The sequence below is a fragment of the Dreissena polymorpha genome, chromosome 9 (assembly GCF_020536995.1).
Source record: "Dreissena polymorpha isolate Duluth1 chromosome 9, UMN_Dpol_1.0, whole genome shotgun sequence".
Lineage (NCBI taxonomy): Eukaryota > Metazoa > Mollusca > Bivalvia > Myida > Dreissenidae > Dreissena > Dreissena polymorpha.
Window position 1 is genome coordinate 81,689,303 of NC_068363.1, and position 26,306 is coordinate 81,715,608.

At 36.5% G+C, this 26,306-nt stretch overlaps 1 protein-coding gene across 1 annotated transcript in view; it reads left to right on the forward strand.

Annotated features, from left to right (window-relative positions):
- Window positions 1–3,547: 3,547 nt before the first annotated feature.
- LOC127846221 (guanine nucleotide-binding protein G(s) subunit alpha-like) overlaps window positions 3,548–26,306 on the forward strand; it is a 68,114-nt gene continuing 45,355 nt past the window's right edge. The window contains exons 1-2 of the mRNA XM_052377391.1: window positions 3,548–3,754; window positions 3,860–3,932. Of these exons, the coding sequence (XP_052233351.1) occupies window positions 3,631–3,754; window positions 3,860–3,932 (197 nt within the window). The 5' untranslated portion in view covers window positions 3,548–3,630. The remainder of the gene's footprint in view (window positions 3,755–3,859; window positions 3,933–26,306) is intronic.

A 26,306-nucleotide genomic window follows, 5' to 3' on the forward strand; every position in this document is an offset into this window, starting at 1 on the left:
CACTTTTTATCATCCTTAGTATTTCATAGAAGTTACTTAGACAAAATAAAAACAACATGCTTTTTGGACGTTCTGAAAGCATAGAAAGTATGATGAAAATGGTAATGAGAACTTAATATAAAGAAAATTTGCAGTCACCATCATATTAAAGGAATATTTTTTCTAATATCAAATAACTATCTCACCAAGAATATAACTTCATAATGAAAGTTCCGTGATTTTTGACACCATATACAATTTCAAAATATACAATTATCTTCGTATCTTGTGTATGGAGGAATAAAAGTATATAAACATTGCTGTTAATGCTTTACTTGTTACCCGAGCAGTTCACACGGTGTCAACAACGCTGACATAAACATAGGTATAGAGCACTAATGCGCTTTTAGGCGTAGCTGTTTTACTCAGTTTTCATCTTAGTGACTTTTACATAACGCCAACAGACACGCATGAATATTTTCGAATATTTAATAAGCTGATTCGAGATACAACCTCTGAATTTTTGCTACATCACTGCGTATGTGCTCAATTCAAAGGATGAAGCACTGTTCAGTGTAAGGAATTCCGGACTACTCTCTGTATGCTCAAACGACACAAATTGTGGCCCTGTTACAATTACGCGTTACAATCAATCTCGCAGAATTTCACTTTCACCTCCAAGATGAGAAAACAATCATTAGCGAAATAGTATAGTGTCACGATAAGAGAAAATCGTTTAATTATCATACCACAATGTTTGCCGTACTTGGTCAGAACGTCTGGAAATCATTCCTTAATGTGTGGATAGGCTGCCATTATTAACAAGTTTGCTATTTTGAATTCAATTTTGTATCAAAACGCGTTGTTCTTAAATGTGTCATTTTCAATTCGCAATGAGATTTGTAATGACCCTCGTCATGCGAAAATGGGTCTTATTCCATATGCGCCCATCATATAAATAGCCCACTCAGCTATCTCTCCTTCTGGTAAGGAGAAACATAACATATTGAGTGATTTTATAGCGAACAGCATCGTCTATGGCCTGACTGCGCAAAAGCACATGTTGGGTTTAACAAACGCTTGCCGAAACGCATAAGACCCATTTTCGCATGACGGCGCTATTGACGTGTGATTTAAATGTGTCGAAAGAAAACTGCGTTTAAATCAAATATCAACATACGATATATTTCGATAGTGAAGAAAGATACTAATAACAAGGCATATGAGGACACATAGTAAGTGCTCTCCCGTATTATATTTTTTATCTACTCACACTTATGTGTGGTTTGACAATGCCAACACACATTTCATGCTGTGAATATGCAACTTACAAGTGAAAAACACAACACAATAGTTTAACTTTTGTTTACTTGTATTTATTTATTTAGAAAAGTAAATTGCAAACTTTATTTCAAAGTCAGCGTATACGCCGACTACATTTTTAAAAGATATTTATTGTTATAAATATATTTAATATAATATATTTAGTTGTTTTCGGTTTTAGCGATTATAAAGCATTTTCGAGGTTGCATATAGTATGCCTGTAGTTATTGATGAACTCATATCCAACTGTCTATGTATTGAGAACTGTGAATATAAACAAGCTAAACCTTCTACTAACCTTCTACTATTGCGTTGCTAGCACCCGTAAATACAAAAGATCGCCGCTATCTGTTGAGAACCAAAGAACGTTTTCCAGAAATACCCGCTGTAGTAGCATGAACGAGGTTACGAAATAGTTCATTCGTATTATTATTATAAATTGTTTGTTATATTCGGGTTTAGCGATTATGGAACATTTTTTTGTTTTTGTCTATCGTATCGCTGAAGTTATTTTTGAACTTATGTTCAACGTTTTATAAATTGAGAATATAAATAAGCGTAATAACTTTTTCCCGAATCTATTAATAGTCTCAATTTACGACCGGTACTACGTCATTGAGGTGCATGTGAGAGCGTAACCTATTGCGATGTTATCGCCCGTGGACTTTCCTTTGTTTATCGACAGGCGCATCTATCAATAGCCTCATATTATGAATGGACTGAGCAAAAATACTACGTCATGAAGACGCTGCAGAAAGTGGACTATTTTATTCATTCATAAACAATCTCCTCCGCGACACGTACAATACGATCATTGTTTATTGATTCTTTTCTATAAAAGCACCGTGCGAAACTATTGCATTTAACACGATATTAATATCATGTTTCCATTTGTGAATGAATATAATTGGAGAACTCAAACCTCTTGCATAAATTACACAACTCTTTCTCGCGCGGATACGCGTAGTTAGCGGGTATTGGGCTCCTAGTAGCTAAGCCGTATCGACCTGAATTTTTAACTAACCACCTTAGACGGTCGCTAAGCGACCATCTAATAACGATTGTTTTGCCTGCTGCGAACTGACCCTGATACCTTGAGGGTTGGAATGCGATGCATTAAAGTGAGGCCAGGCTTTCAGTGCTGGAACGACGGCTTGTTTAAAACTTTATATTTTTACATGTTTAATGTTCAATTTCGAAAACAATTTTAAATGGTTTAGCCAAAACGAATATCAGGATAGGGGAAAATGATACTTTTATGAACTAAAATATACTAGTACACAGACAGGAATATGAAAGTAATTACTAAATATGAGAACATAGCCTTTAAGTTCAAAGGGTCTAGCGCTGGCAATCCTCTGAAAATAAAAGGTGCACGCACAAACTGTATTGATGTCTAGTGTTTAGTGTAAGTAAAACTGTTCTATCTATCAAGCCTTTTCATTAGAGATAAAATAGTTTCATGCTGAACACGCAGTAAAACAGTGTTACAAAGACGCACTCATGTGTCCAATGTTCTGGTGGTATGCTCAAATCAGCCAAGGGACTAAATGAAGTGTATTCATTCGTGTCTAACCGCGGGAAATTGTATTTGAATTTTATTGGACACTTACAAAGGTCAGGTAAGGCAAAAAGCTGGCTTATTCAGCTACGCCAAAAAAGGGCCATGTTGTTATTCTGTCTAAGTTAAATAGGATGATAAACGGTGCACACACATCTGAAACCGTGCGTTAAGACACACTCTTTATAAATTTGAATGGCTTTTGTTGATTTGAAAAGTGCGATTACTTTTGAAAAATGAGTTGCGTCTTAAATTATGCAATAGCGAACAATTTTAGTGCCTTCGGCGCTTTGATTTTGATTGTGATAGTATTGTAATATAAGGAATTTATTTTAATATCCGTGTTACTTATCTGGAAAACCTTTAAGGGTAGCGACTCCTGCGAGTTTTGCGAAAGAAGTTTTCTTTGGAAACGAGTACATTCCCTTGGTCAGGGAGAGACCAATCGAGAGCACCTGCTAGTGATGTCACCATTTGGTGCTGTATAATTTACACCGTGCTTTCCCGTCATGCACTGTAACCCCACCCATCGCTGTCAGATATGCGATCAGTGTATTAAAATGTCGGCACACGGAGATTTTGTGTTATATTCATGACAAATAGTGTTTTTCTCGGGCTCTCAGTTGGATTAGCCTCCTTGTAGCCCGAGAGTTGAGGATCGCATTCGCGTTGGATTAAGTGAAATCGGGTGCCGGGTTTTGGACGGGATTTGTTAATGCTGTGAAACTGGGTTCTAGCTCGGTAAAGATATTCGTCCATTTTGTAAGATGGGGTGCTTTAGACATACTGATGAAGAGGAAAACCAGCGCAGGCAAACGAACAGAAAGATTGAGAGGCAGTTGCAACGGGAAAAACAGTCCTACCGCGCGACACACCGACTGTTATTGTTAGGTAAGTGAGTGATTAATTGGTTTTAACTCGCAATTTGTGTATTGAATGAGTGTCGTGTATTAGAAAACATCCTGTGGTGAGCCTCAAAGTTTTTTTATTTCTAAGGTGCTGGAGAATCCGGAAAGTCTACTATTGTAAAACAGATGAGAATTCTCCACGTCAATGGATTTAATTCTGAGTAAGTACAGATAGCTTGTATTGATTTCTCTTAAAATGTCTCCCCATTAAAAGATCCACTGTGACAGAAGGTCATTTAATGATATTTAAGTTGCTGTCAATTTATGCCAAACTTTGATGGCAATACATTTTGTTGCGAATATAAGTCAGATTCGTTGTTATACTAACAAGAATGTCATTATTATCTTATTTGTAAATATTGTTGCATACAATCAAAACAGTTTTTTGGTGTTTCCACCCATTAAAATTAAGCAACCAATATATGTGGCAAATTAAAATATGTTTATATGCATTTTTGTTAAATATACTCTGATTAGTGAAGGCTTACCAATTGCTTTTACTCTTAGATTGGTGATCAATAGTCAGCTATAGATGGGTTTTCACTTATTTATTATTGAGTTATAATTTTAGGGTCAGGCCTGTTTTCCTTGTCCTCCAATTCTTTTTACCTTTCTTTGTGTTTTTCCCAGTAGTTCAAAGGGTCATGGTGCAATTACTTTCAAAAAGGGCATTTTAGTGTGCAGTTTAGGCAAAAAAGTGCAAAAACGCTCCGTGAATACCTGAATTAGGGAGAAACATGTAATGGCATCAGAGGGCAGAGGCAGTTCAGGGACTACCCTACGGGCGACTATGAGCGATAATTTCGCTCTTACGCCCGTAATTTCGCCCTACGAGCCCAGAGAAGCGAAGATAAAGTCGCCCGATTTTTTGAGTAAACAAGACCAGAAAAGCGAAAATCAAGGCGCCCGATTATTTTTGCTAAGGAGTGCTACCGCCCGCAGGCGATAAGCAAGTTTATTGTTTGTTGTTTATCTAACGGTGACATAATTTACCCCAGGCACGGATCGTTAATTGACCGTGACAAAGCAGTCCCCTTAATATTGGTTGCTATAACCATCACACTCGTGCCTCTTCGCGCGTGCCGCAAGTTGTCTACTGATTACGTGATAATTGATTGACCATCCGATAATTGCAGGTTTTTGACAGACAGCACGGTTAAAGAAAGTCGGCAAAAAAATTTAAAGAAAAACAAACTTGATCAAAGGTCTATAAATTGCGTAGATCCACTATAAAGTCCAGCGAGTTTTGTCAGTTTGTTAATCCACCAAGAATTACGAGTAACATCCATCTTATATAAACTGGAATCACAGTTCATTTTTTATACTATAAGTCATAATACTACACATAAATATTGAGAAAACACATTTCCTCGATTAGATATAAATTATCCGAGTAGAATTAAATTGTTATGTCATGACCATCAACATTGCAAATGGCGGACGAATTGTAACATTACACACGCGTTCAATTCAAAGCTGGCGATTCACATTACAAGTAATGGTGATTCAATAATGGAGAGAGCATTAACTGGATTTACAGGGCCCTCAATCTATCAAATCGGCGGCAGTCCCCCACCTGAAAAGTATACTTTTTTCCCCTTTTTGGGGGAAAAATTCCCCCTAAAAAAAAAAACAAAAAAAAAAAAAAAATTTTTTTTTTTTTTTTTTTTTTTATAGAAAGATGTGTCTCATGACTATTATATCTCAATTTTATTTCAATTTAATCTTTCAAACATACTTTATTATGAAAAATGCAATGAATATAGTGCAACCTTGTACAAATGTAATAATGAGAGAGTAAGTAAAAAAAATCCCCCAAAAAGGGAAACGCCGCGAAAATTCCCCCTCCTAAGGGCTGCGGACCCCTTCCCCCAAAGTAGTGTGAGGGCCCTGATTTAACAAACATTTGATAAAGTTTGTTAAACCAGATAGCAACAAGGACAATTTTGATTGTTAAAGTAAACAGGTAAGGCATTCTTAAGAGAACATATTTCGGACATGTAAAGTATTCGGATAAACAGTAATAGATATACATGCACTAGATGTTCCATGCATTAAGGTTGTGTTTTGTTACAAAAGCAGTCATATAGATGATGATAATATAATGATGATAAATGTGTGATGAAAAGGTGCTACCGGTACAAATATAAAATACTTAAATGTGTTAAATGATTCAAATGTGTTATGATGAAGAAGATTTTAGTGAGAATTTATTGTTTTTACAAATAAACATAGTATAATGATAGAAATAATAAAAGTTGTAAAATAAACACGCTTTGTTTTTTATATTGTTTGCACAAACGTATCCCTGATTTTCCAAACTTCTCCCTGTTTCAAAACAAAGGAGAAGTCACTTCTCCCTATTTTTAAGGCCTAGGACCGGTAGTCCCTGCAGTTGTGGAAAAAAACAACATAAAATATAAACAAGCACATTTAATGGTAATTGATGTATTCAACTTATTTTGATTTATATTAATATATATACCTTGCAATGTACATTTAAGTTCCATGCTGTTTCAATAAGCTGTACAGCACGACAAACATAATAAAGCAATATATGCATATGAATCTGATTATTCACTCAGTGTTTTCCACAGGATTTTTGTCAGGCGCCCAGGGGCTGATGGGGTTGGTTCCGGAGGGGTGTCCCCTGCCGACGTTGATTTTTTTTATAATTTAACGTGTCAATTGACGTTCTGTGGTGCGTTATAACTCAAAGAAAAACAGCGTCAAAAGACGTCATTTGGTGCGCTATGAAGAAAATCCCTCAGTCATTTAAAAATATATATATTGTTTAATTGTTTTAAAACTTTCCCGCATAGGTAGTAAAATCCCAACTTCCCCAATACATCTGTTTCAACCTGACTATTACTGTATACTTACTACTTTTCAAGTTTCTATTTATTACCCGATAATCACGTTTATTCCGTTTTTATAAATCACTTTCTGGTAAATATTTACAATAAAAGCTCTCAATTATTTCTTTAACACAAACCTTGCCATTTTTCCACAGTATCAAATAAATTTTAAGTGACTATTAATAGATTTGATGAAATATTGCCTCTGAACATGCGTCAATCCCCTGACGTGTTGTGTGCTTGTTAAAACGCTCAATAATACATGCACGCTTTCTATGCAAATGGCGCCACGTTGTACATGCTGCATAATTTTCGCGCTATTTTTAATTAAGAAAAAGATTCGACACAAAATAAATTTGCACTGCTAATTTCAAGCAAGAATATTTCAACGTTGCGGTAACATTTACATTCAGAAGTGTGTTTCGGATTAAAAACGCGTTAACATGGACTTACAGGAATGGTATTCGGATTACAAATTTAATTATTTCTATTTGAGATTTCAACAAATATTAACAGTTGCATTATGAATTCAACGATAACTTGTTTAAACACTTTACGAGTCGAATAAATATTTTGACGGAATTATGCATGAAATTCACGTTGTCCACGAGGATTAGGGCTGGTTGCCATCATCAGTCTTCTAAGTAACTGGCAAATATTTCTGTGGCCATTACATGTACGTCACGAGTCGTCTGCATGATTTACCTGCAGGTATTGCCTGCCTATAGTCTCATTTATAAGACGCGCAAAGAATTTAGAGATACTTTTTATATGGGCTAAATTCTTTGGAATGTCTCATCGTTGAAGGACCTTTTTTGTGGTGGAAACCAGAAAGCTTAAATTTTCATCAATTTGCGTAAAATTGCAAAATAACATTACCAACTCATTCAGTTTTAATTAAGAAGTTCATTTTTACTTCAAATATCGTCGATTCGAAGTAAGAAAGGCATACATTCTTCAGTTAAACTTCTGCTTACAGGGTTTTTTTTTACTAAGAAAGTGACGCCGATATTCGGCGTCTTCCCCTACCAGAATTTTTCCCCTCAAAATGCAATTTCCCCACCAAAAATAACATTTTTCACCAAAATATAATATTTTCCCTCAAAGAAATGTTTATTTTTCCTTTTGGCATTCGACAATTATCCAATTTGCACCAAGTACAACGATCTCGCTCTCTCTCTCTCCAGACGAACGCAAAAAACCTGGGAATCCCAGTTATTCTAAATATAGCTCTTAAATTACGTCATGTAAACTGGGCAACTAATCGTAATAATCATGTGACTATTTTACTGGATGCGCGAGAAGCGTGTTTCGTCAATTTATTACCGGAAACCAGTCGAATTTTCATCCGGGCTATATGCAAGCCAAGATATAAACGTGAAAACAGAAAAAAATGTCTCACAATTGGCATTCTTCCACAAACAAAATAAAACATTCGGACTCGGAAGATACTGAACGCATCGAGGCATTTTTTAAGAAAGAATCATCGAAAACCGTTATAACCCAGCAGCACTCTGAGGTAATCAACATCGAACATTGTGAAAGTGAAAGTAGACAATCGGCAGCTGCCGATCCTTTCCCTTCCAATACTGGAGCAAATCAAGATCGTCAACCCATTCATCATGAAATTGAAATCACAAAATTGACATCGTCCCCCGACCCCAGTACAGAAATATAGTTGAAAACAGTTCCCATTATTAGATCTTCACCTGCAACTTTATTAAGGACTTTGACTTTAATACGTGTTAAATGTGCTTAAGAACAAAAAGGACAGAGACAAGCCTCTTTTGATGAGTTATAGAAATTGAAATGAACAGTTTTTATTTTTTCCCCTAATATGTCTCTTTTGCACTCTTTTTCCCCTTTCACCCAGCGTCCAGCGTCTTCCCCTTTTTCAAAAAAAAACCCCTGGCTTAAATCGCAAAACAATCACTGACCTGTAGCCATGTCATGAAACTGATTTAAATATGCACCAATCAGAAGAAGGCATTACGGTGTAACGTGTACGCGTTATTTGATAAAACATGAGCTTTTAACACCGACTTTTACGTAACTAGATCTAGTATGCTAAACTTTGTCGATTTAATAAGCATATGTTCAAAACAGATATGGTGCAGTTTCTATTCACTGTTCTAAGTTTCAGGAAGTGTTTATGCATGTCTTTTTCGGACCTCTGTCTGTGTTGTTTTATGTACTTACATTCTACGTTACAAAGGACGGTATACTGTACGATCTGTATCAATATTATTTATGTACAGTATAAAAATAAAAGATGTAATTTATTTCAGAACTTTTTAAATGTCAATTTAGAAAAAAATACAATGCTAAATTAATCCAGAAAAGTATAACATCGGTTTACTATGTAACGCGCTGCACCACAACAGACGAACGCAAACTGTATTTTACGCTGTTTATTCTTCCACTTTAAACCAGATGCTTTACATCTAGGTCGTGTTATCGATTTATATCTACACGACGAACGCAAACTGTATTTTACGCTGTTTATTCTTCCACTTTAAACCAGATGCTTTACATCTAGGTCGTGTTATCGATTTATATCTACACAGCGAGCGAATCGAGAGATATTGAAAAATTGAATAGTGGTTGGATTTAAATTGCTCAGGCGTGCAAAATTCAAAGTGTCATTATATAATTTTTACGGAACATTATCGAGAAATGAATTATCTACACAGGTATGTAAATATTATTGCAATCCGTTGTTATTAAGTGTCTTATATCGGGGCTTGAATGTTGCGCACAAAATCCTTGCGCAACAATATAGACAAAGAACAAAAATTTCCCACCACATAATTGGTCTTTCACCCTTTGTACGCTCCAAATATTACCCATATAAAAAGTAGCTTAATATTTAAGAGCGTCAAAAATTTGGACTAGCCTGCCTACTGCTGTCGCTCATACAAAGCGTGCGCTCCCATTGGCCAATATTGATTTTCTAATGCAGCGACGCTCTGCCTTTAGGCGGACTTTAGCTGGGTAAAGCGACAAAGGATCGTAAATCTGCTTCCAAAATTTTGGGAGAAGTCGATATCGCTTTGCAGGGGTTTTTTTGGCCCGATTTTATAGCCGAAATTCGGCTATGTTCCCAATCCCAAAAAGTATACTTTTTTCCCAAAATGTGGCAAAAAATTCCCAATTGCAAAAAAAAAAAAAAATTTTTTTTTTTTTTTTTTTTTTTAGAAATAAGTCTTATGTGTATTTTATCTCAATTTTAATTCAATTACATCTAACAAAGTATTATATGATTTTTTCTTTTAATTTGAATGATTATAAAGAGTTAAATCAAATTTAGTATTTCCCTAATCAGTGGACTTTTCGTGTGGAAAAAAAGGCTAATGAATTTATTTTCCCAATTTCATGAAAATGCCGATAAAATTCCCAATTCCAAAGCCATGGGCTATCTTCCCAAAAAGTGGAAAAAAAACCCTGCTTTGATCTTAAGATGCAATAACTGTCAGAATACAGTGATTGGAAAATTTCAGGCGCCTCGCGGACTCTGATTTCGAAATTCAAGCGCCCCGTTGAGGGACCATTAAATTGCCTGTGGAAAGCACTGACAAAGATCCACTAACATATCAATGAAACCATGTTTGTCTTATCCCATTTTCCAACGATAATCATGTCAGATGTTTAACATTGCGAGCAAACTGATCGCTTACAATATGCAAACACTCGTTTCCGTGACATAAATCCATGAGTAGATAACAAATAAATATGTTGTTGCAATCTAAAACATTTTAATGCATCGTTGATTATCCCGGACATTTCATTAATTCCTTCTAAACGTATGATCTCCATCGTTAATATGATAATTTACAACGTTATTTGCCATTTTTGCTAGTCACAATTTTATTCTGTATAGTCTACCATCTTGTTATCCCCACGCTTTTTGAAAAGCGTGGGGATATTGTGGTTATCTCCGCCGTCTGTCTGTTTGCCTGGCCACTATCTCCTCCTACACTATAAGCACTAGAACCTTGAAACTTACACACATCGTAGCTATGATCATATGTGCGACCCTGCACTATTTTGAATTTTGATCTGACCCCTAGGTCAAAAGTTATGGGGGTTGGGGCGGGGCCGGGTAAGAGATTTTCACTCATTTTTTATGTTATTATCCCCCGCCAGAGGCGGAGGGATATTGTTTTGGCATTGTCCGTCCGTCCGTCCCTCCGGCATTTTTGTGTCCAGAGCCATATCTTGGAAGTGCTTTGGCGGATTTCATTGAAACTTGGTATGAGTATATATTTGCATAAGAGGATGATGCACGCCAAACAGGGGGTTTTCTGCCTATTTTGGGAAAAGGAGTCTGACCAAATTGGGAATTTTTTATCGACAAAATTGGTCATTTTGGGAATTTTTGCTTCGATGAAACGGCTCATTTGGGAAAAAATTGTGAATTAATCATGCTTAAATAATTCAGTGGTTTAACAAATAAATTTGTTTTTATTTGGGTATTTTGTCTTCTTTATGTAAACAGATGCAATATTGGGCATGTTCAACGTTAATTCAATTACTGCAGTTTTATTTTTCAGTTACAGTTACACTCTGTGATAAGAACTGAACAGTCAAAACCTTATAGCAAATATTTTTGACCAAAACAAACACTGGTTAGTCACATAAGTTATAAGACACTTCATTCTTAAAAAAAAAAAAAAAAAAATTTTTTTTTTTTTTTTTTTTTTTGGAAATTGGGAAAAAAATTATAATTTCGGTTTGGGATCGGGTCCGTTTGCTTTGGGAGTGCCTCCGTTGTCCGGAGGCGCAGACAGTGCTGAAAAACCCCTGCCAAATAGCATTGTACACCATCTGTTAAAAACAAAGTTATGGCCCTTTGTATCTTGAAAAAATGCTTTTTACTATAGGCACTTTTGTGTCCGGAGCCATATCTTGGAAGTGCTTTGGCGGATTTCATTGAAACTTAGTATGAGTATATATATATGCATAAGAGGATGATGCACGTCAAATGGCATTGTACACCATCTGTATAAAACAGAGTTATGGCCCTTTGTATCTTGAAAAAATGCTTTTTACTATAGGCACTTTTGTGTCCGGAGCCATATCTTGGAAGTGCTTTGGCGGATTTCATTGAAACTTGGTATGAGTATATATATGCATAAGAGGATGATGCATGCCAAATGGCATTGTATACCATCTGTTAAAAACAGAGTTATGGCCCTTTGTATCTTAAAAAAATGCTTTTTAGTATAGGCACTTTTGTGTCCGGAGCCATATCTTGGAAGTGCTTTGGCGGATTTCATTGAAGCTTGGTATGAGTATATATCCCCTGCCAGAGGCGGAGGGATATTGTTTTGGCGTTGTCCGGCTGTCCGTCCGTCCGTCACTTTTGTGTCCGGAGCCATATCTTGGAAGCAGGGGTTTTTTTTAGAAAAAGGGGAAGACGCTGGACGCTGGGTAAAAGGGGAAAATCGAGCGTGAAAGAGACATATTTGGGAAAAAAAGAAATTGTTCATTTCAATGTCTAAAACTCACCTACAGACTTCAGGTTTTTTTTTAGAAAAAGAGGCATGTCTCTGACCTTTTTGTTCTTAAACACATGAACAAGTATGATATTAAAGTCAAAGTTCTCAATAAAGTTGCAGGTGTAGATCTAATAATGGGAAATGTTTTCAACTGGGGCTGGGGAACGATGTCAATATTATGATTTCAATTTCATGATGAATGGGTTGACGATCTAGATCTGCTACAATATTGGAAGGGAAATGTGCGGCAGCTGCCGATTGTCTACTTTCACTTTCACAATAATCCGACAGTATTAATCGATGTTGATTACATGTACCGTAAAAACCCAGTCATAAGTCTGCCCGCTTATAAGTCGGGTGGTAAAAAATGATACGCAAATCGGAGATTTTGAATATGTCCAAGTCATAAGTCGAGTCAGAAATTGTCCTTCCACGAATTTCATAAACAGACGCCATTTTAAATGTACGGGAAGTTTTTATTCTATACATAGACCATGACGTCATTATAGCCCTGTGCGATGTAGACATAGTGGGCACGTGTTTTATGTACGGTACTTTGTGTAATATAATCAATACAATATATATTTAGGAAATCGAAAATAATAGATAAAAAATATAGACAAGCAAATCATTATGAACCACATAAAAACAAAATCAACAACATAGGAAACCAAGACCTATATACATGTACATTGTAATTTACACAACAACGACATATGAAACCATAAAGTCGCGTTCAGCAGCACTATTATTATTTGATTGCTCTGCAAATTCTATCACGCGTATTTTAAACGCATTGTCATACACATGGCGTTTGCATTTTCCAGGCATTTTCACAAATCAAATGTGTTAGATAAATTAATAAATTATTATTATAAAGTTTGCACTAAATTGTCCACGCTAGTAATAATCCACAAACTTTTAATCCGATGACACACTGTGATCACTGTAATCAAATCTTTGCACTTTTAATCTGACTATCAAAACAATTGATTATATCCTCGGTAAAACACGTTTTTATTACAATGATAACCAATAGACCTCTAACTCCACCTTTGTTCTACATAGCAGTTAAAAAGGGGGAGCTATGCACGTGCTCAAACATAATTGGACGATGACTCGCGATTGTTTAAACATGTCGCTTCACAAATTTAAGGAATCTTATTTTATCGGCTAGAAGGGTGATGCTTTATGGCTTCTTGACAGTAAGCGGCTTTCCTTTGATAACGTCAAACTGTCAATTCACACAGGTTGCCAATTATCGCTTGACTTTAAAAATGACCTGATCTTTTGTTTACGCATTCAGTTATAAAAAACACCTGGTAACATTAAAACTTTGGATTAAATTATGAAAATATAAACAATGGAAATGTTGCAAACTGTGGTTATATTAATTGGTAAGTATCAGTTAAAAGACAACATTTCATGTGTCGTGAATCAATGAGTTTAAAAAAAACAAACAATCGCGGCGGGGATCAATCTTCGTCGAATTTCATTAATTTTTTTCATGGTTGACCTCATAAGTCAAAACCGTAATTTTAATCAAATTTTGGAGGTAAAAAATCTCGACTTATGACTGCGTTTTTACGGTACCTCCGAATCCTGCTGGGTTTCAACGGTTTTTGATGATTCATTCTTAAAAAAAGCGTCAACACAATTAATATTTTCCGAGTCCGAATGTTTTATTTTGTTCGTGTATGAACGCCAATTGTGAGACTTTTTTCTGTTTTAACGTTTATATCTTGGCTTTCACATAACCCGGATGAAAATTTGACTGGTTTCCGGTAATCAATTGAGGAAACACCCTTCTCGCGCAAGACCGGAATCCAGTAAAATTGTCACATGATTAATACGATTAGTTGCCTGGTTTCCATGACGTAATTTAAGAGCTATATATATAGAATCACTGGGATTCCCAGATTTGAGTGTTCGTCGGGAGAGAGAGAGATCGTTGTACATGGTTCAAATTGGATAAGTGTCGACTTCCCAAAAGAAAAAAAAACATTTCTTTGAGGGTAAAATATTATATTTTGGTGAAAAATTATATTTTGGAGGGGAAATGGTATTTTTAGGGGAAAAATTCTGGTAGGGGAAGACGCAGAATATCGGCGTCACTTTCTTAGTAAAAAAAACCCCTGCGGAAGTGCTTTGGCGTATTTCATTGAAACTTCGTATGAGTATATATAAGCATAAGAGGATGATTCACGCCAAATGGCATTGTACACCATCTGTTAAAACCAGAGTTATGGCCCTTTGTATCTTGAAAAAATGCTTTTTACTATAGGCACTTTTGTGTCGGAGCCATATCTTTTTTAACATAACAGATGTTGTGTTCACTCTGCAACACTCTGAAAATTGAGTGTATATAAACATTGAATGTTTTTGTGGAAAACGCACAACTTATTAATTCACCTAAATAAATTTTGAAGGCTCAAGAACCTTCCTCTGTCTTAGTTTTGAGTTATTGTCCTCCGTCCGTCCATCTGTCAGTATGTTCATCCGTCCGATTTGCACCCATCCTCAAACAAAGCATATGTTGCGGGGGATATCAATTCTACGAATTTGCTTGTTTTACATTAAATTCTTCATTTCTGCACCGATTTACTTCAAATTGATACTGAACCTCTCTTATGACAATACGGTCAATATCAACTATGCATGGCCCCATTACCAACCCTGGGGCGCCCCGCCCACATAGACCACACCCACCCAAAATAGCCTTTTACTATAATTTCTTCATTTCTACACCGATTCACTTCAAATTGATACTGAAATTCTCTTATGACAATACGGTCAATCTCAACTATGCATGACAATACGGTCAATCTCAACTATGCATGACCCCATTACCAACCCTGAAGCGCCCCACCCACATAGGCCACACCCACCCAAAATTGCCTTTTACTATAACTTCTTCATTTCTACACCGATTCACTTCTAATTGATACTGAAGTTCTCTTATGACAATACGGTCAAACTCAACTATGCATGGCCCAATTACCAACCCTGGGGCGCCCCGCCCAAATAGGCCACACCCACACAAAATTGCCTTTTACTATAATTTCTTCATTTCTACACCGATTTACTTCTAATTGATACTGAACTATTCTTATGACAATATGGTAAATCTCAACTATGCATAGCCCCATTACCAACCCTGGGGTGCCCCGCCCACATAGGCCACACACACCCAAAATTGCCTTTTACTTAACTTCTTCATTTCTACACCGATTCACTTCTTATTGATACTGAACTTCTCTTATGACAATACGGTCAATCTCAACTATGCATGGCCCCATAACCAACCCTGGGGCGCCCCTGGGTCAAACATGCGGCGTGGGCAGGCGTCGGCCGCTGCCGCGCCATTTCTAGTTAAAATGATGTAACCGACAGGTGCGCATAGCAACGTAAATTCGTATAATACGTCCGCCTTGTACACGATTTGCATTTAAAAAAATGTATATGTCTCAGTAATTATTTCAATAACTAATTATCTTAAATAAGATAACGATAAAGAATTAATTTGTTTGTGTTTTTAAATGTAATTATGCGTACAAATATGTTTTGATATAACTGAATTAAATGAATGAAATGCATAATTTCCACGAGGATAACATAAAGTTTTTCATTAAAAGTCACCAAAGTAACAGTCCAAGATTTTATCGTAGAAGAGGAGTCAGGGCTTTTTTTCCTTCTTTATGAGTGGCCGTGGAAGGACATTTCACAATTTTGAAAAGGACAATTCACAAACCTAACATGGCCGTGAATTTTTACAAAATGGGCCGTTTTTCACAATTTTAATAATTTCACGACTCGGTTTTTCACAATTTTAAGAAGTTCGCGACTCAATTTTTCACAATTTTGCAAATTTCGCGACTCAATTTGTCACAATTTTGAAAAGATTGCAACTCATTTTTTCACAATTTTGAAAAGTTTGCGACTCATTTTTTCACAAAGTAAGGGGGCCAGGGCCGCTTCACAAAGTCAGGAAAAAAAGCCCTGGAGAACATATTACCGACTGATTAGTGCGCTTGGTATAACATAGCCTCTGACATTATGGAGTGATATTGACCAGGGATTATTCATGCAGGACTTATTCACAACCATGCGAATCTTCGCTGCCTTGGGGCCATAATCTGATACTAGTCGGCTTAGAAGTTTGGTCAAGGGGCAATTAAGGTGTTATTAATAACAGAGCTTCAGATAAGGGTCGTTTTTTCGTAATTACGAATTATTTTCAAGTCCGTTACGTATTTATTTTAAAATCTTGTCGTACCATTAAGAATTTAAAAATCAAGTTACGAATATTATTTTTACATCGGTTCGTATCAATTTTTATTGAGTTCTTTTCGGGTATCAAAGATCTTTTCGGTGCTTATATAGAATGGTTATCGGGTTTGTTTAACAAAGCACATTTTTTCCAATAAAAGGGGCGTGTACAGTCTATCTGTCAAAAAACAATGGCGGCGCCCAGAGAGCGTCCTTAAAAACTGCAAAGCGTGCAAAAACACGCTTTTAACTTATTGTACACAAAGTGAGCCGAAGTTGAATGTTAAGAAAGACATTATAGAAAAGATCTTATACGATGTTGTATGTTCAGTTGCGGTCACAGTCGGAAAAGCTATAAAAAAACGCGACACGACGGGTCCAAACTTAAACAAAAAACAACATTGAACGATTGGAAGGGACAATTTCCGTGGCTAATCGTTGAAAAGATTGAAGGGGAAACCCGTTTTAATTGTGAAATATGTAAAAATTCATCGAAGGCATGCAATCTTAGCACAGTTTTGGCATATGAAGGTATTTGAAAAATAAAATTGTATAATACTGAATAGACACTGTTGAACTCGTATAAATAAAGTTGCTAGTATGTTTATTTTGATTTTTTGCATGAAAATAACCATTATTATTTATTTTTAGGTCATTTAAAAAAGTAAGGAATTATTTTCCAAAACTTAATACAGAGCTTTCCTTAGACCTCAAATCTCAAGAGTCAAGGACTCTTGGGACCATATTTTCAAGAGTCAAAATCAAACTTTTAAGAGTCCTAATAACAACGCAGAAGAGTCAATGATTTTTTGCAATTTAAGCAAATTACTGAGATATAATATATAAAAAACAACAAATTAAAAGATATGTTAACATTTATTTCTTACATTGTACTGTCACTAAAACACTATGCATTTAAACACAATATCTCAATGATTAATAAATACAAAACATGTATTCTAATACAACATTTACTTCATGTATACAGCAGAGTAATATGTCATATGTTCTAAACAACATCTCAAAGAGTAATATGTCATATCATGTCTTACACAACATCTCAGAGAGCAATACATGTATGTCATATGTCCTACAAAACATCTCAAAGAATACATACAAAATATGTATTCTAATACAACATTTACTTCATGTATACAGCAAAACAATATGTCATATGTCCTACAAACTAACAATCATTTGAGCAAATAAATAAATCATTCATGCATTTAAAGAGTGATCTCAAATGGGTGCCCTAGTAAAGAAAAGGTAATAAAACAACACTATGACTACACACACACACAACTAGCATAAAACCAGCAAACTATCACTTTCTTCTCTTGCACATGTCCTGAAACCTGCGCAGTACATTCTGGGATGGAATAACAGATTCTGGGATCCAATAACTTTGTTTGACCGTTTCGCTTGGCTATTAAATTTAGAATGAAATACAAAATATAGAAAAAAAAAACATTTCCGCTGGCTATCACAAAAAACATACGGGTGGCACCTTAACACAATAGCCAATATAAATCGGTAAACTATAAAAGGAAATTATTTCTACTCACCGATAAAGGTGCCTCCGTATTTAATCCCATTAAAAATTCCGACACCCTTTAATTATTTCACGTGCCATTATCACTGAAGATGTGCGACAAACATGCCGTTTTCTATGCCTTCTCAAACGGTCAATTATTACGCCTACATGTATTTTGTAATCAATTAGCACATGCGAAAATTGTCACTTTGCCACAAGGTCAGTTATATCGGTTCTATAGTTATTTTTAGCAACTTTGATGCAAAGCGTGTTATTTGACGTTGTAGACAGTACATATGACAGCATAACTTTCGCGCGCCTTTGAATTGAGCAAACATGAAGTAAAACAGTGATGGGTGCATTCAGCTTTGGAAATACATTCTGACATACTCTGGAAATATCTCAAAATATGCTTTACAGTGTACTGTGGATATGGATGTTATTATTTTATATTGAATATTATTAAAACTGACGCGGATGAGTCCATTCTGCTTTGGGGGTTTTATAATTCTTCTTAAATACTCTGAGCTTTTATGAGTACATATGGCAAGCGGTTCGACGCATAATCCCAAGAAACTAGGTTTCTCATGAGAACCTAGGTTCTCAGAATGAGAACCTAGGTTCTCGCTTGAAGATTGCACATGGCGTCAAGAACCCAAGTTTTCAAATGAGAACCTAGGTTTTCATGAGAACCTAGGTTCTCATTTGAAAACCTAGGTTCTCATGAGAACCTAGGTTCTCATTTGAAAACCTAGGTTTTCATGAGAACCTAGGTTCTCAGAATGAGAACCTAGGTTCTCATGAAAAACCTAGTTTCTTGGGATAATGCGTCGAACTGCTTGCCATATCCGTGGTTTTCATTTGGGAACCATAGGTTCTCTGAGAACCTAGGTTTTCAGCTAGGTTTTCAGAGAACCTAGGTTTTCAGAGATCCAAGGTTCTCAGAGAACCTAGGTTCTCATGAGAACCTAGGTTCTCATTATGAGAACCAAGGTTCTCATAGAACCTAGGTTCTCATAAGAACCTAGGTTCTTTGAAAACCTAGGTTCTCTGAGAACCTTGGTTCTCTAAAAACCCTGGTTCTCTGAAAACCTAGCTGAAAACCTAGGTTCTCTGAAAACCTAGGTTCTCTGAGAACCTAGGTTCTGAGAGAACCTAGGTTCCATGAGAACCTAGGTTTTCAGAGAACCTAGGTTTTCAGAATTACGTGTCGGACGGCGTTAACTTGCTCGTTTGGAATACGGGACACATATTATTCAGGGCGCAGGATCAATGGGGTTCACATATGATTACACACGGGCTGGACAGAATGAAAACACGCCGTTTAGAACTTTATTTTTGCAGATATCTCAAGTTATTGAAATATGTAAGCAATAGAGATAAAACTTGTATTTTATACCATAATGATTGCTTCCTACATGTAGGTCACAGACATACTTAAAATAGAAAACTGTACCGTACAGTCGTTTCTGGCCCGAACAAGGGAACTGAATATTTGAAAATCATTTAATGCTGTACCAATGTATTATGTAACAATTGATCTGAATTTTTAGTCTCAAAATAATATTTACAATTAAAGATGTATTTCATAAACAGTTCAATTTTTTATTAACGTGTTCAGACCAATGTCGACCGATTACTTTACTAATTTCATTCCTCAAGAACACCCATGCACGGAAACATGAACAAGAGGCGGTCACCGACGGCTAATGCCTGTTGTCACAAATATTCAACAGATAGGTTTCGTAGAATATTACTGAGCATTGTCTGAACATTGTTCAGAAAATGCTCTTGGGGAGAAACATTCACGGTTTCACGCCTATTTCTATTCATTTTACACATATACCGCCAGCGTGTACCAAGCAATGGGAGACAACTGGAGGTTAATTATGGCAAGCGGTTCGACGCATAATCCCAAGAACCTAGGTTTCTCATGAGAACCTAGGTTCTCATGAGAACCTAGGTTCTCATAAGAACCTAGGTTTATGAAATCCCAAGAAACCAGGTTTCTCACGAGAACCTAGGTTCTCATGAGAACCTAGGTTTTCATGAGAACCTAGGTTCTCATTTGAAAACCTTGGTTTACGCTTGAGAACCTAGGTTCTCATGAGAAACTAGGCTTTTCATGAGAACCTAGGTTCTCATAGACACATAGAACTTAGGTTCTCATGAGAACCTAGGCTCTCATTCTGAGAACTTAAGTTCTCGTTTGGTATCCTAGGTTTTCACAAGAACCTAGGTTCTCATTTAAAAACCTAGGTTCTCATGAGAACCTAGGTTCTCATTTGAAAACCTAGGTTCTCATGAGAACCTAGGTTCTCATTCTGAGAACCTAGGTTCTCATGAGAAACCTAGTTTCTTGGGATTATGCGTCGAACCGCTTGCCACAAGTACATATGTACAGCTCAGGGGGTCTATACCTGGGAGTTGGATTATTACAACTAGATGGGTTTAATACACGTCTTTTCCTCAAACAGCTGATAACAAACGCATGATAAATAATGGAAAGTTAATACACGCATCATCGAACCAGCAGTGTTTTAATTGGTCAATACTAGATTTCTCAATTAACTAAACTCCGCCTACTGGGTGGACTTGTGCTTCGATGATTGGAAGCGGGCGTTAACGATTAGTGTCTACTTAATGAGATACTCCGCCCCGAGTCAATTATCGCTTAGTCTTAACAACTTTTGATCTCGTTGACGCAAGTCGGTATATTCCCCCGGGTCAAATGTGACGCTTGACATAATTTTCTCAAGAGTCAAAAAGGGGTCTTCTGTAATTTTCAAGCGTCAAAGCCCGGGAGCTGGGGTCAAAGGAAAGCCCTGTTAGTAGTAACGTTAAGAATTTTCAGAGTTAAGAATTCTTACTGAAAATCTGGTAGTAACGTTAAGAATTTCACAAAACCTTATCTGGAGCTCTGAATAAGGGCGGAAAACAGCGGGTGCTCATGATAGGGCACTGCAGGGCGGCGGCTTGGAAAGTCAGCATGGCGCTAAGTGGCTTTGAAAGCTGGCAGCGTGCCGCGCCCTCACATTTCTTTGGGTGAAGGGGTCCGGCAGCCCTTAGGAGGGGGAATTTTCGCGGTGGTTCCTTATTTGGGGGATTTTTTACTTACTCTCACATTATAACATTTGTACATGTTTGCACGATATTCATTGCATTTTTCATAATTTAGTATGTTTGCAAAGATTAAATTGAAAAAGAGTTGAGATATAATAATCATGAGACACATCTTTCTATTTTTTTCTTAGGGGGAATTTTTCCCCCCAAAATGGGAAAAAAGTATACAGTATGGCAGATTGAAAGCTGATGGCACATTTATAACACCATATAAGTTAAAAATTATGTTATCATTATTCAAAGGACAAAGATGATAGAAATAAACAATTGTAAAACATGTAAAATATCAATTTAATTACTACTTGCAATTCTTATGTCAGTGGTGTTTTCAGCTCACCTGAGCACAACGTGCTCATGGTGAGCTTTTGTGATCGCTTTTTGTCCGTTGTGCGTTGTGCGGCGTCAACATTTGCCTTGTTAACTCTCTAGAGGCCACATTTATTGTCTAATCTATATGAAATTTGGTCAGAAGATTGGTTTCAATCATATCTTGGATGAGTTTGAAAATGGTTACGTTTGCTTGAAAAACATGGCTGCCAAGGGGCGGGGCATTTTTCCTTATATGGCTATATGTGGCTATAGTAAAATCTTGTTAACACTCTAGAGGCCACATTTATTGTCTGATCCTCATAAAATTTGGTCAGAAGATTCATACCAATAATATCTTGGATGAGAACGAAAATGATGCCAGTTGGTTGAAAAACATGGCCGCCAGGGGGCAGGGCATTTTTCCTTATATGGCTATAGTAAAACCTTGTTAACGCTCTAAAGGCCACATTTATTTTCCGATCTTCATGAAACTTAGTCAGAAGATTTGTCCCACTGATATCTTGGATGAGTTCAAAAATGGTAACCTTTGCTTGAAAAACATGGCTGCCAGGGGGCGGGGCATTTTTCCTTATATGGCTTTATATGGCTATAGTAAAATCTTGTTAACACTCTAGAGGCCACATTTATTATCCAATCTTAATGAAACTTGGTCAGAAGATTCATCCCAATAATATCTTGGATAAGTTCGAAAATGATGACGGTTGGTTGAAAAACATGGCCGCCAGGAGGCGGGGCATTTTTCCTTTTACATGTATGGCTATAGTAAAACCTTGTTAATACTCTAGAGGCCACATTTATTGTCCAATCTTGCTGAAATATGGTCAGAAGATTTGTCTTAATGATATCTTGGATGAGTTCGAAAATGGTTACGTTTGCATGAAAACATGGCCGCCAAGGGGCTGGGCATTTTTCCTTATATGGCTATATACATGTAAGGCTATAGTAAAATCTTGTTAACACTCTAGAGGCCACATTTATAGTCCGATCTTCATGAAACTTGGTCAGAAGATTCATCCTAATAATATCTTGGACGAGTTCAAAAATGATGCCGGTTGGTTGAAAAACATGGCCACCACGGAGGCGGGGCTATTTTCCTTATATGGCTTTAGTAAAACCTTGTTAACTCTCTAGAGGTCACATTTATTTTCCGATCATCATTAAACTTGGTCAGAAGATTTGTCCCAATGATATCTTGGATGAGTTCGAAAATGATTTTGGTTGCTTTAAAAACATGACCACAAAGTTTCCTTATATGGCTATAGTAAAACCTTGTTAACACTCCAATCTTCATGAAATTTGATCAGAAGATTGGTCTCAATGATATTTTGGATAAGTTTGAAAATAATTATGTTTCCTTGAAAAAAATGGCTTCCAATGGGTGGGGCATTTTTCCTTATACAGTACACTCCACGCGTTTTCCCCAATTTCCCTCCATACTCCGCGGGTTTCGACCTGGAGGGAGATTAAGAAAATCCCGCTATATGCAGCGTTTGCATGATTTTGGACGCGGCGGTTAACGATCGGCAAAACTGATAAGCCGACGCGGCGGCCCTCGGCGTTGGCAACGCGGGGGAAACTCCGCGTTTTACGAGATAACGATCTATTTAATTTTGTTTGACTTCATGATTTTCAAATAAAATTACATTTATTACAAGTACATACATGTACATGTAGTATAATATTTACAATTAAAAAAAACAACCAAGATAGATCGATCCCGACGTGGTTGTAGAAGTAGTTGTTGTTGTATAGAAAACTCGTTGATTTACGACACACAAAACGTCGTCTTTTAACTAATACTTACCAATTAATATAAACACAGTTTGCAACATTGTTTTTATTAGCATAGGTGCGTTTACGCACCTATGCTTATGGTTTATACCACATTTCTAAAATCCACATCGATTGGTTGCCCTTTATGAAGCCTTTCCTGATCAAAAATCAGACGAAATATCTATTTAATTTAGTATATGGTCATTCTTACAATTTTTTTTTGAAAACGTTTTTCTAACGTTTTCTTCCAAGAATATTGCTGACACCGTTTTTAGGGAATTTTTCTAAGACCGTTTTATGTTAAAAAATCTTCTTATAACCTAAAACAAATTTCGTTCGTAAAACAATTCTATCTGCACTATAAATCTCAATCTCCTACGCAGTGGCCTCCCTTATACTAGAAGTTACTGACCGGGCGAAGCAAGGGAAGTAACTGCTGTGAGGAGTTTCTATAAAAATCTGCATTCAGAAATCTGTATTCATAACTCAATCTGTTGTGCACGTCTGCATCTAACGCTTACCACAAGTTTTACGACAAATTCTTGACGCAGACGAATAGGGTAGCGTCTATTTTCATTTGTGAAAAGAATAGTTCGATACAGATCTGTCCGTGCTTAAATTTTGAAAGGCTTGGGTAATTATTTTTCATAAGCGTTTCAAACACTGATGTAAATGGAAAGATTATCTATTTTAATAGTCGGTAATTGTTTGAAATTATTGATTTGAGAAATTCGCGGATGGCGATATCGAACTACATTATACCACGTGACGCCATTCTTCCCTGTATCTTGCACCTATGCTTTTAACGCCATCGGCGCTCTCGTTTTGATAATTTAATCCAAAGTTTTCATGTTAGCAGGTGATTTTCTATACTGAGCATGTATACAAATGACCAAGGACCCTAAAAATCTCGCAAATCTGTGTGAATTGACAGTTTGACGTAATCAAAGAAAAGCCGCTTCCTGTCTAAAGGCATAACTTACTCAAGTGAACACGTTCAACGAATGCATAAGGAATGGTTTTAATTGTCGGAACAAAGTTAATTCTCTGCTCGCTAATGCATTGATTTTCTCTTTGTTTGTAGGTTATTCCACTGATTGCTAAAAGGTGGTAACTATTGACTTGATAATTGCATTTAATATTCACAGTTGTATTCTTGTTGCGTCGACATTCTAAACAGTGTTTACCAGTAATTATGGACCAAATCGGCAGAGTGGCATTCACACATGTTAATCCCTTTTGTCAAAACACCGCAGACACAATTGGTCAGTAGACAAGCTTTGCGTGTTTTCATAACGTCAAACACTTAAAATCCAGTTCCGCCCAGATGTCTTCTTTATTCAGTTTACAGTACAATTAGTGTTAAAATAATTACTCTACTAAAATACCGTAACGATAAAGATTCGGCGTGTTCGATTTGAAATTATTTTAGAGGAAATATCAACTTATTCGCAATATAATTTCGTTAATAAATACCAAACAAACTTTTAACCGAAATCAACAAAATTCAATGTTCTCTGCGCTACAAAGTTTGTATCAAAAAAATCAATACACGCACGCTTTGCAGAAGTATACATTGTACCTTAACCTTGTACATTGCAGCATAATTTTTGCGCGCTTTTGTCGGGAAATATATACATGATGACTGTATATTGGAAGCATTTGTAAACGTCGTGTTAACAATTAAAAATCGTAGTGTGTTTCGGATTACATATTATTATTCTCATTTGGAAATTTTACGGAACATTATTCTTGTGTCATATGTGTTATGATTTAAATATTAATTTGTCAAATGTATTATATTAGACTAATTCATATTGTAGACGTACCTGTGAATTAAAAAACATAAGTTTTATACGTATTAATTTTCTATACAATTATCTTTTTTATACATGTACCACAGTATTTAAACAATTTATTATAACAATGTTTTTATTTTTTGGCATGCCCAGTAGCACACTGCTAACGCGGCGTTGCGCGGCGGTCACTGATAAGAACGGAAAGTGTCTGCATTTACCGACTAGCCTAAAGTAATACACGCCGCGGGAATTAGCGAACGCGGCGTTACGCCGAGCGTTTTATCGAGTTCACCTCGCTCTTCCAACGCCGCGTGAACACTCGCTAGCAGAAAAAACCCCGCGGAGGGAGCGCGTTTTTTGGGGAAAACGCGTGGAGTGTACTGTATGGCTATAGTAAAATCTTGTTAACACACTAGAGGCCACATTTACTGTCCAATCTTCATGAAACTTGGTAAGAAATTTATCCCGATAATATCTTGGACGAGTTCTAAAATGATGCCGGTTGGTTAAAAAACATGGCTGCCAGGGGCGGGGCATTTTTCCTTATATGGCTATAGTAAAACTTTGTTAACACTCTAGAGGTCACATTTATTTTCCGATCTTCGTGAAACTTCTTCGTGAAACTTCTTCGTGAAACTTCTTCGTGAAACTTGGCCAGAAGATTTGTCCCAATAATAATATCTTGTTATCTCAGGTGAGCGACTTTGGGCCTTTCAGGCCCTCTTGTTTTTCTGTAGCGTGGGTTCCCAAACACAAGTCCTGTAAATGATTCCCTAAATTTAAAGTTCACTTTTGAAAATGTACCATTAAGTGATTAATTGAATTTCATTACTGGCCCTAAGGCATGTGGTTAACCGTTGATATATTAATGGAAGGTGTCCATGTGTGAGGGTTAGTAAATCAAGTTACGGTATCCAATATTTTGTTTGTGATTAATAATGTGAAACTTTCGTGTTGTTACAATCACATTTGGCCTTACTACATGTAGGTCAAACTGGTTTGCAAAATTGCCCATTGTTATGGGAGTTATTAAAATTTTCTCCAGTTTTATTTAATTATTGTTGGTAAATTGGCAGGCACGGGTATAAATAAAGACAATGTTCTCATTTTTAGCTCCACTGGCCAGAGGCCAGCGGGGCTTATGTCATGGTCCTATGTCCGTCGTGCGTGCGTGCGTCCGTGCGTGCGTTAAATTTTTCTTTAAACATCTTCTCCTAAACTACTGGTCCAATTCTGATTTAATTTCTCAGGAATGTTCCTGGGTTGAACCTCTTTCAAATTTGTTCAAATTTGACCCTGCCCTGGGGGGTCAAAAAATGGAAAATTTGCTTATATAAGGCCTATTTTG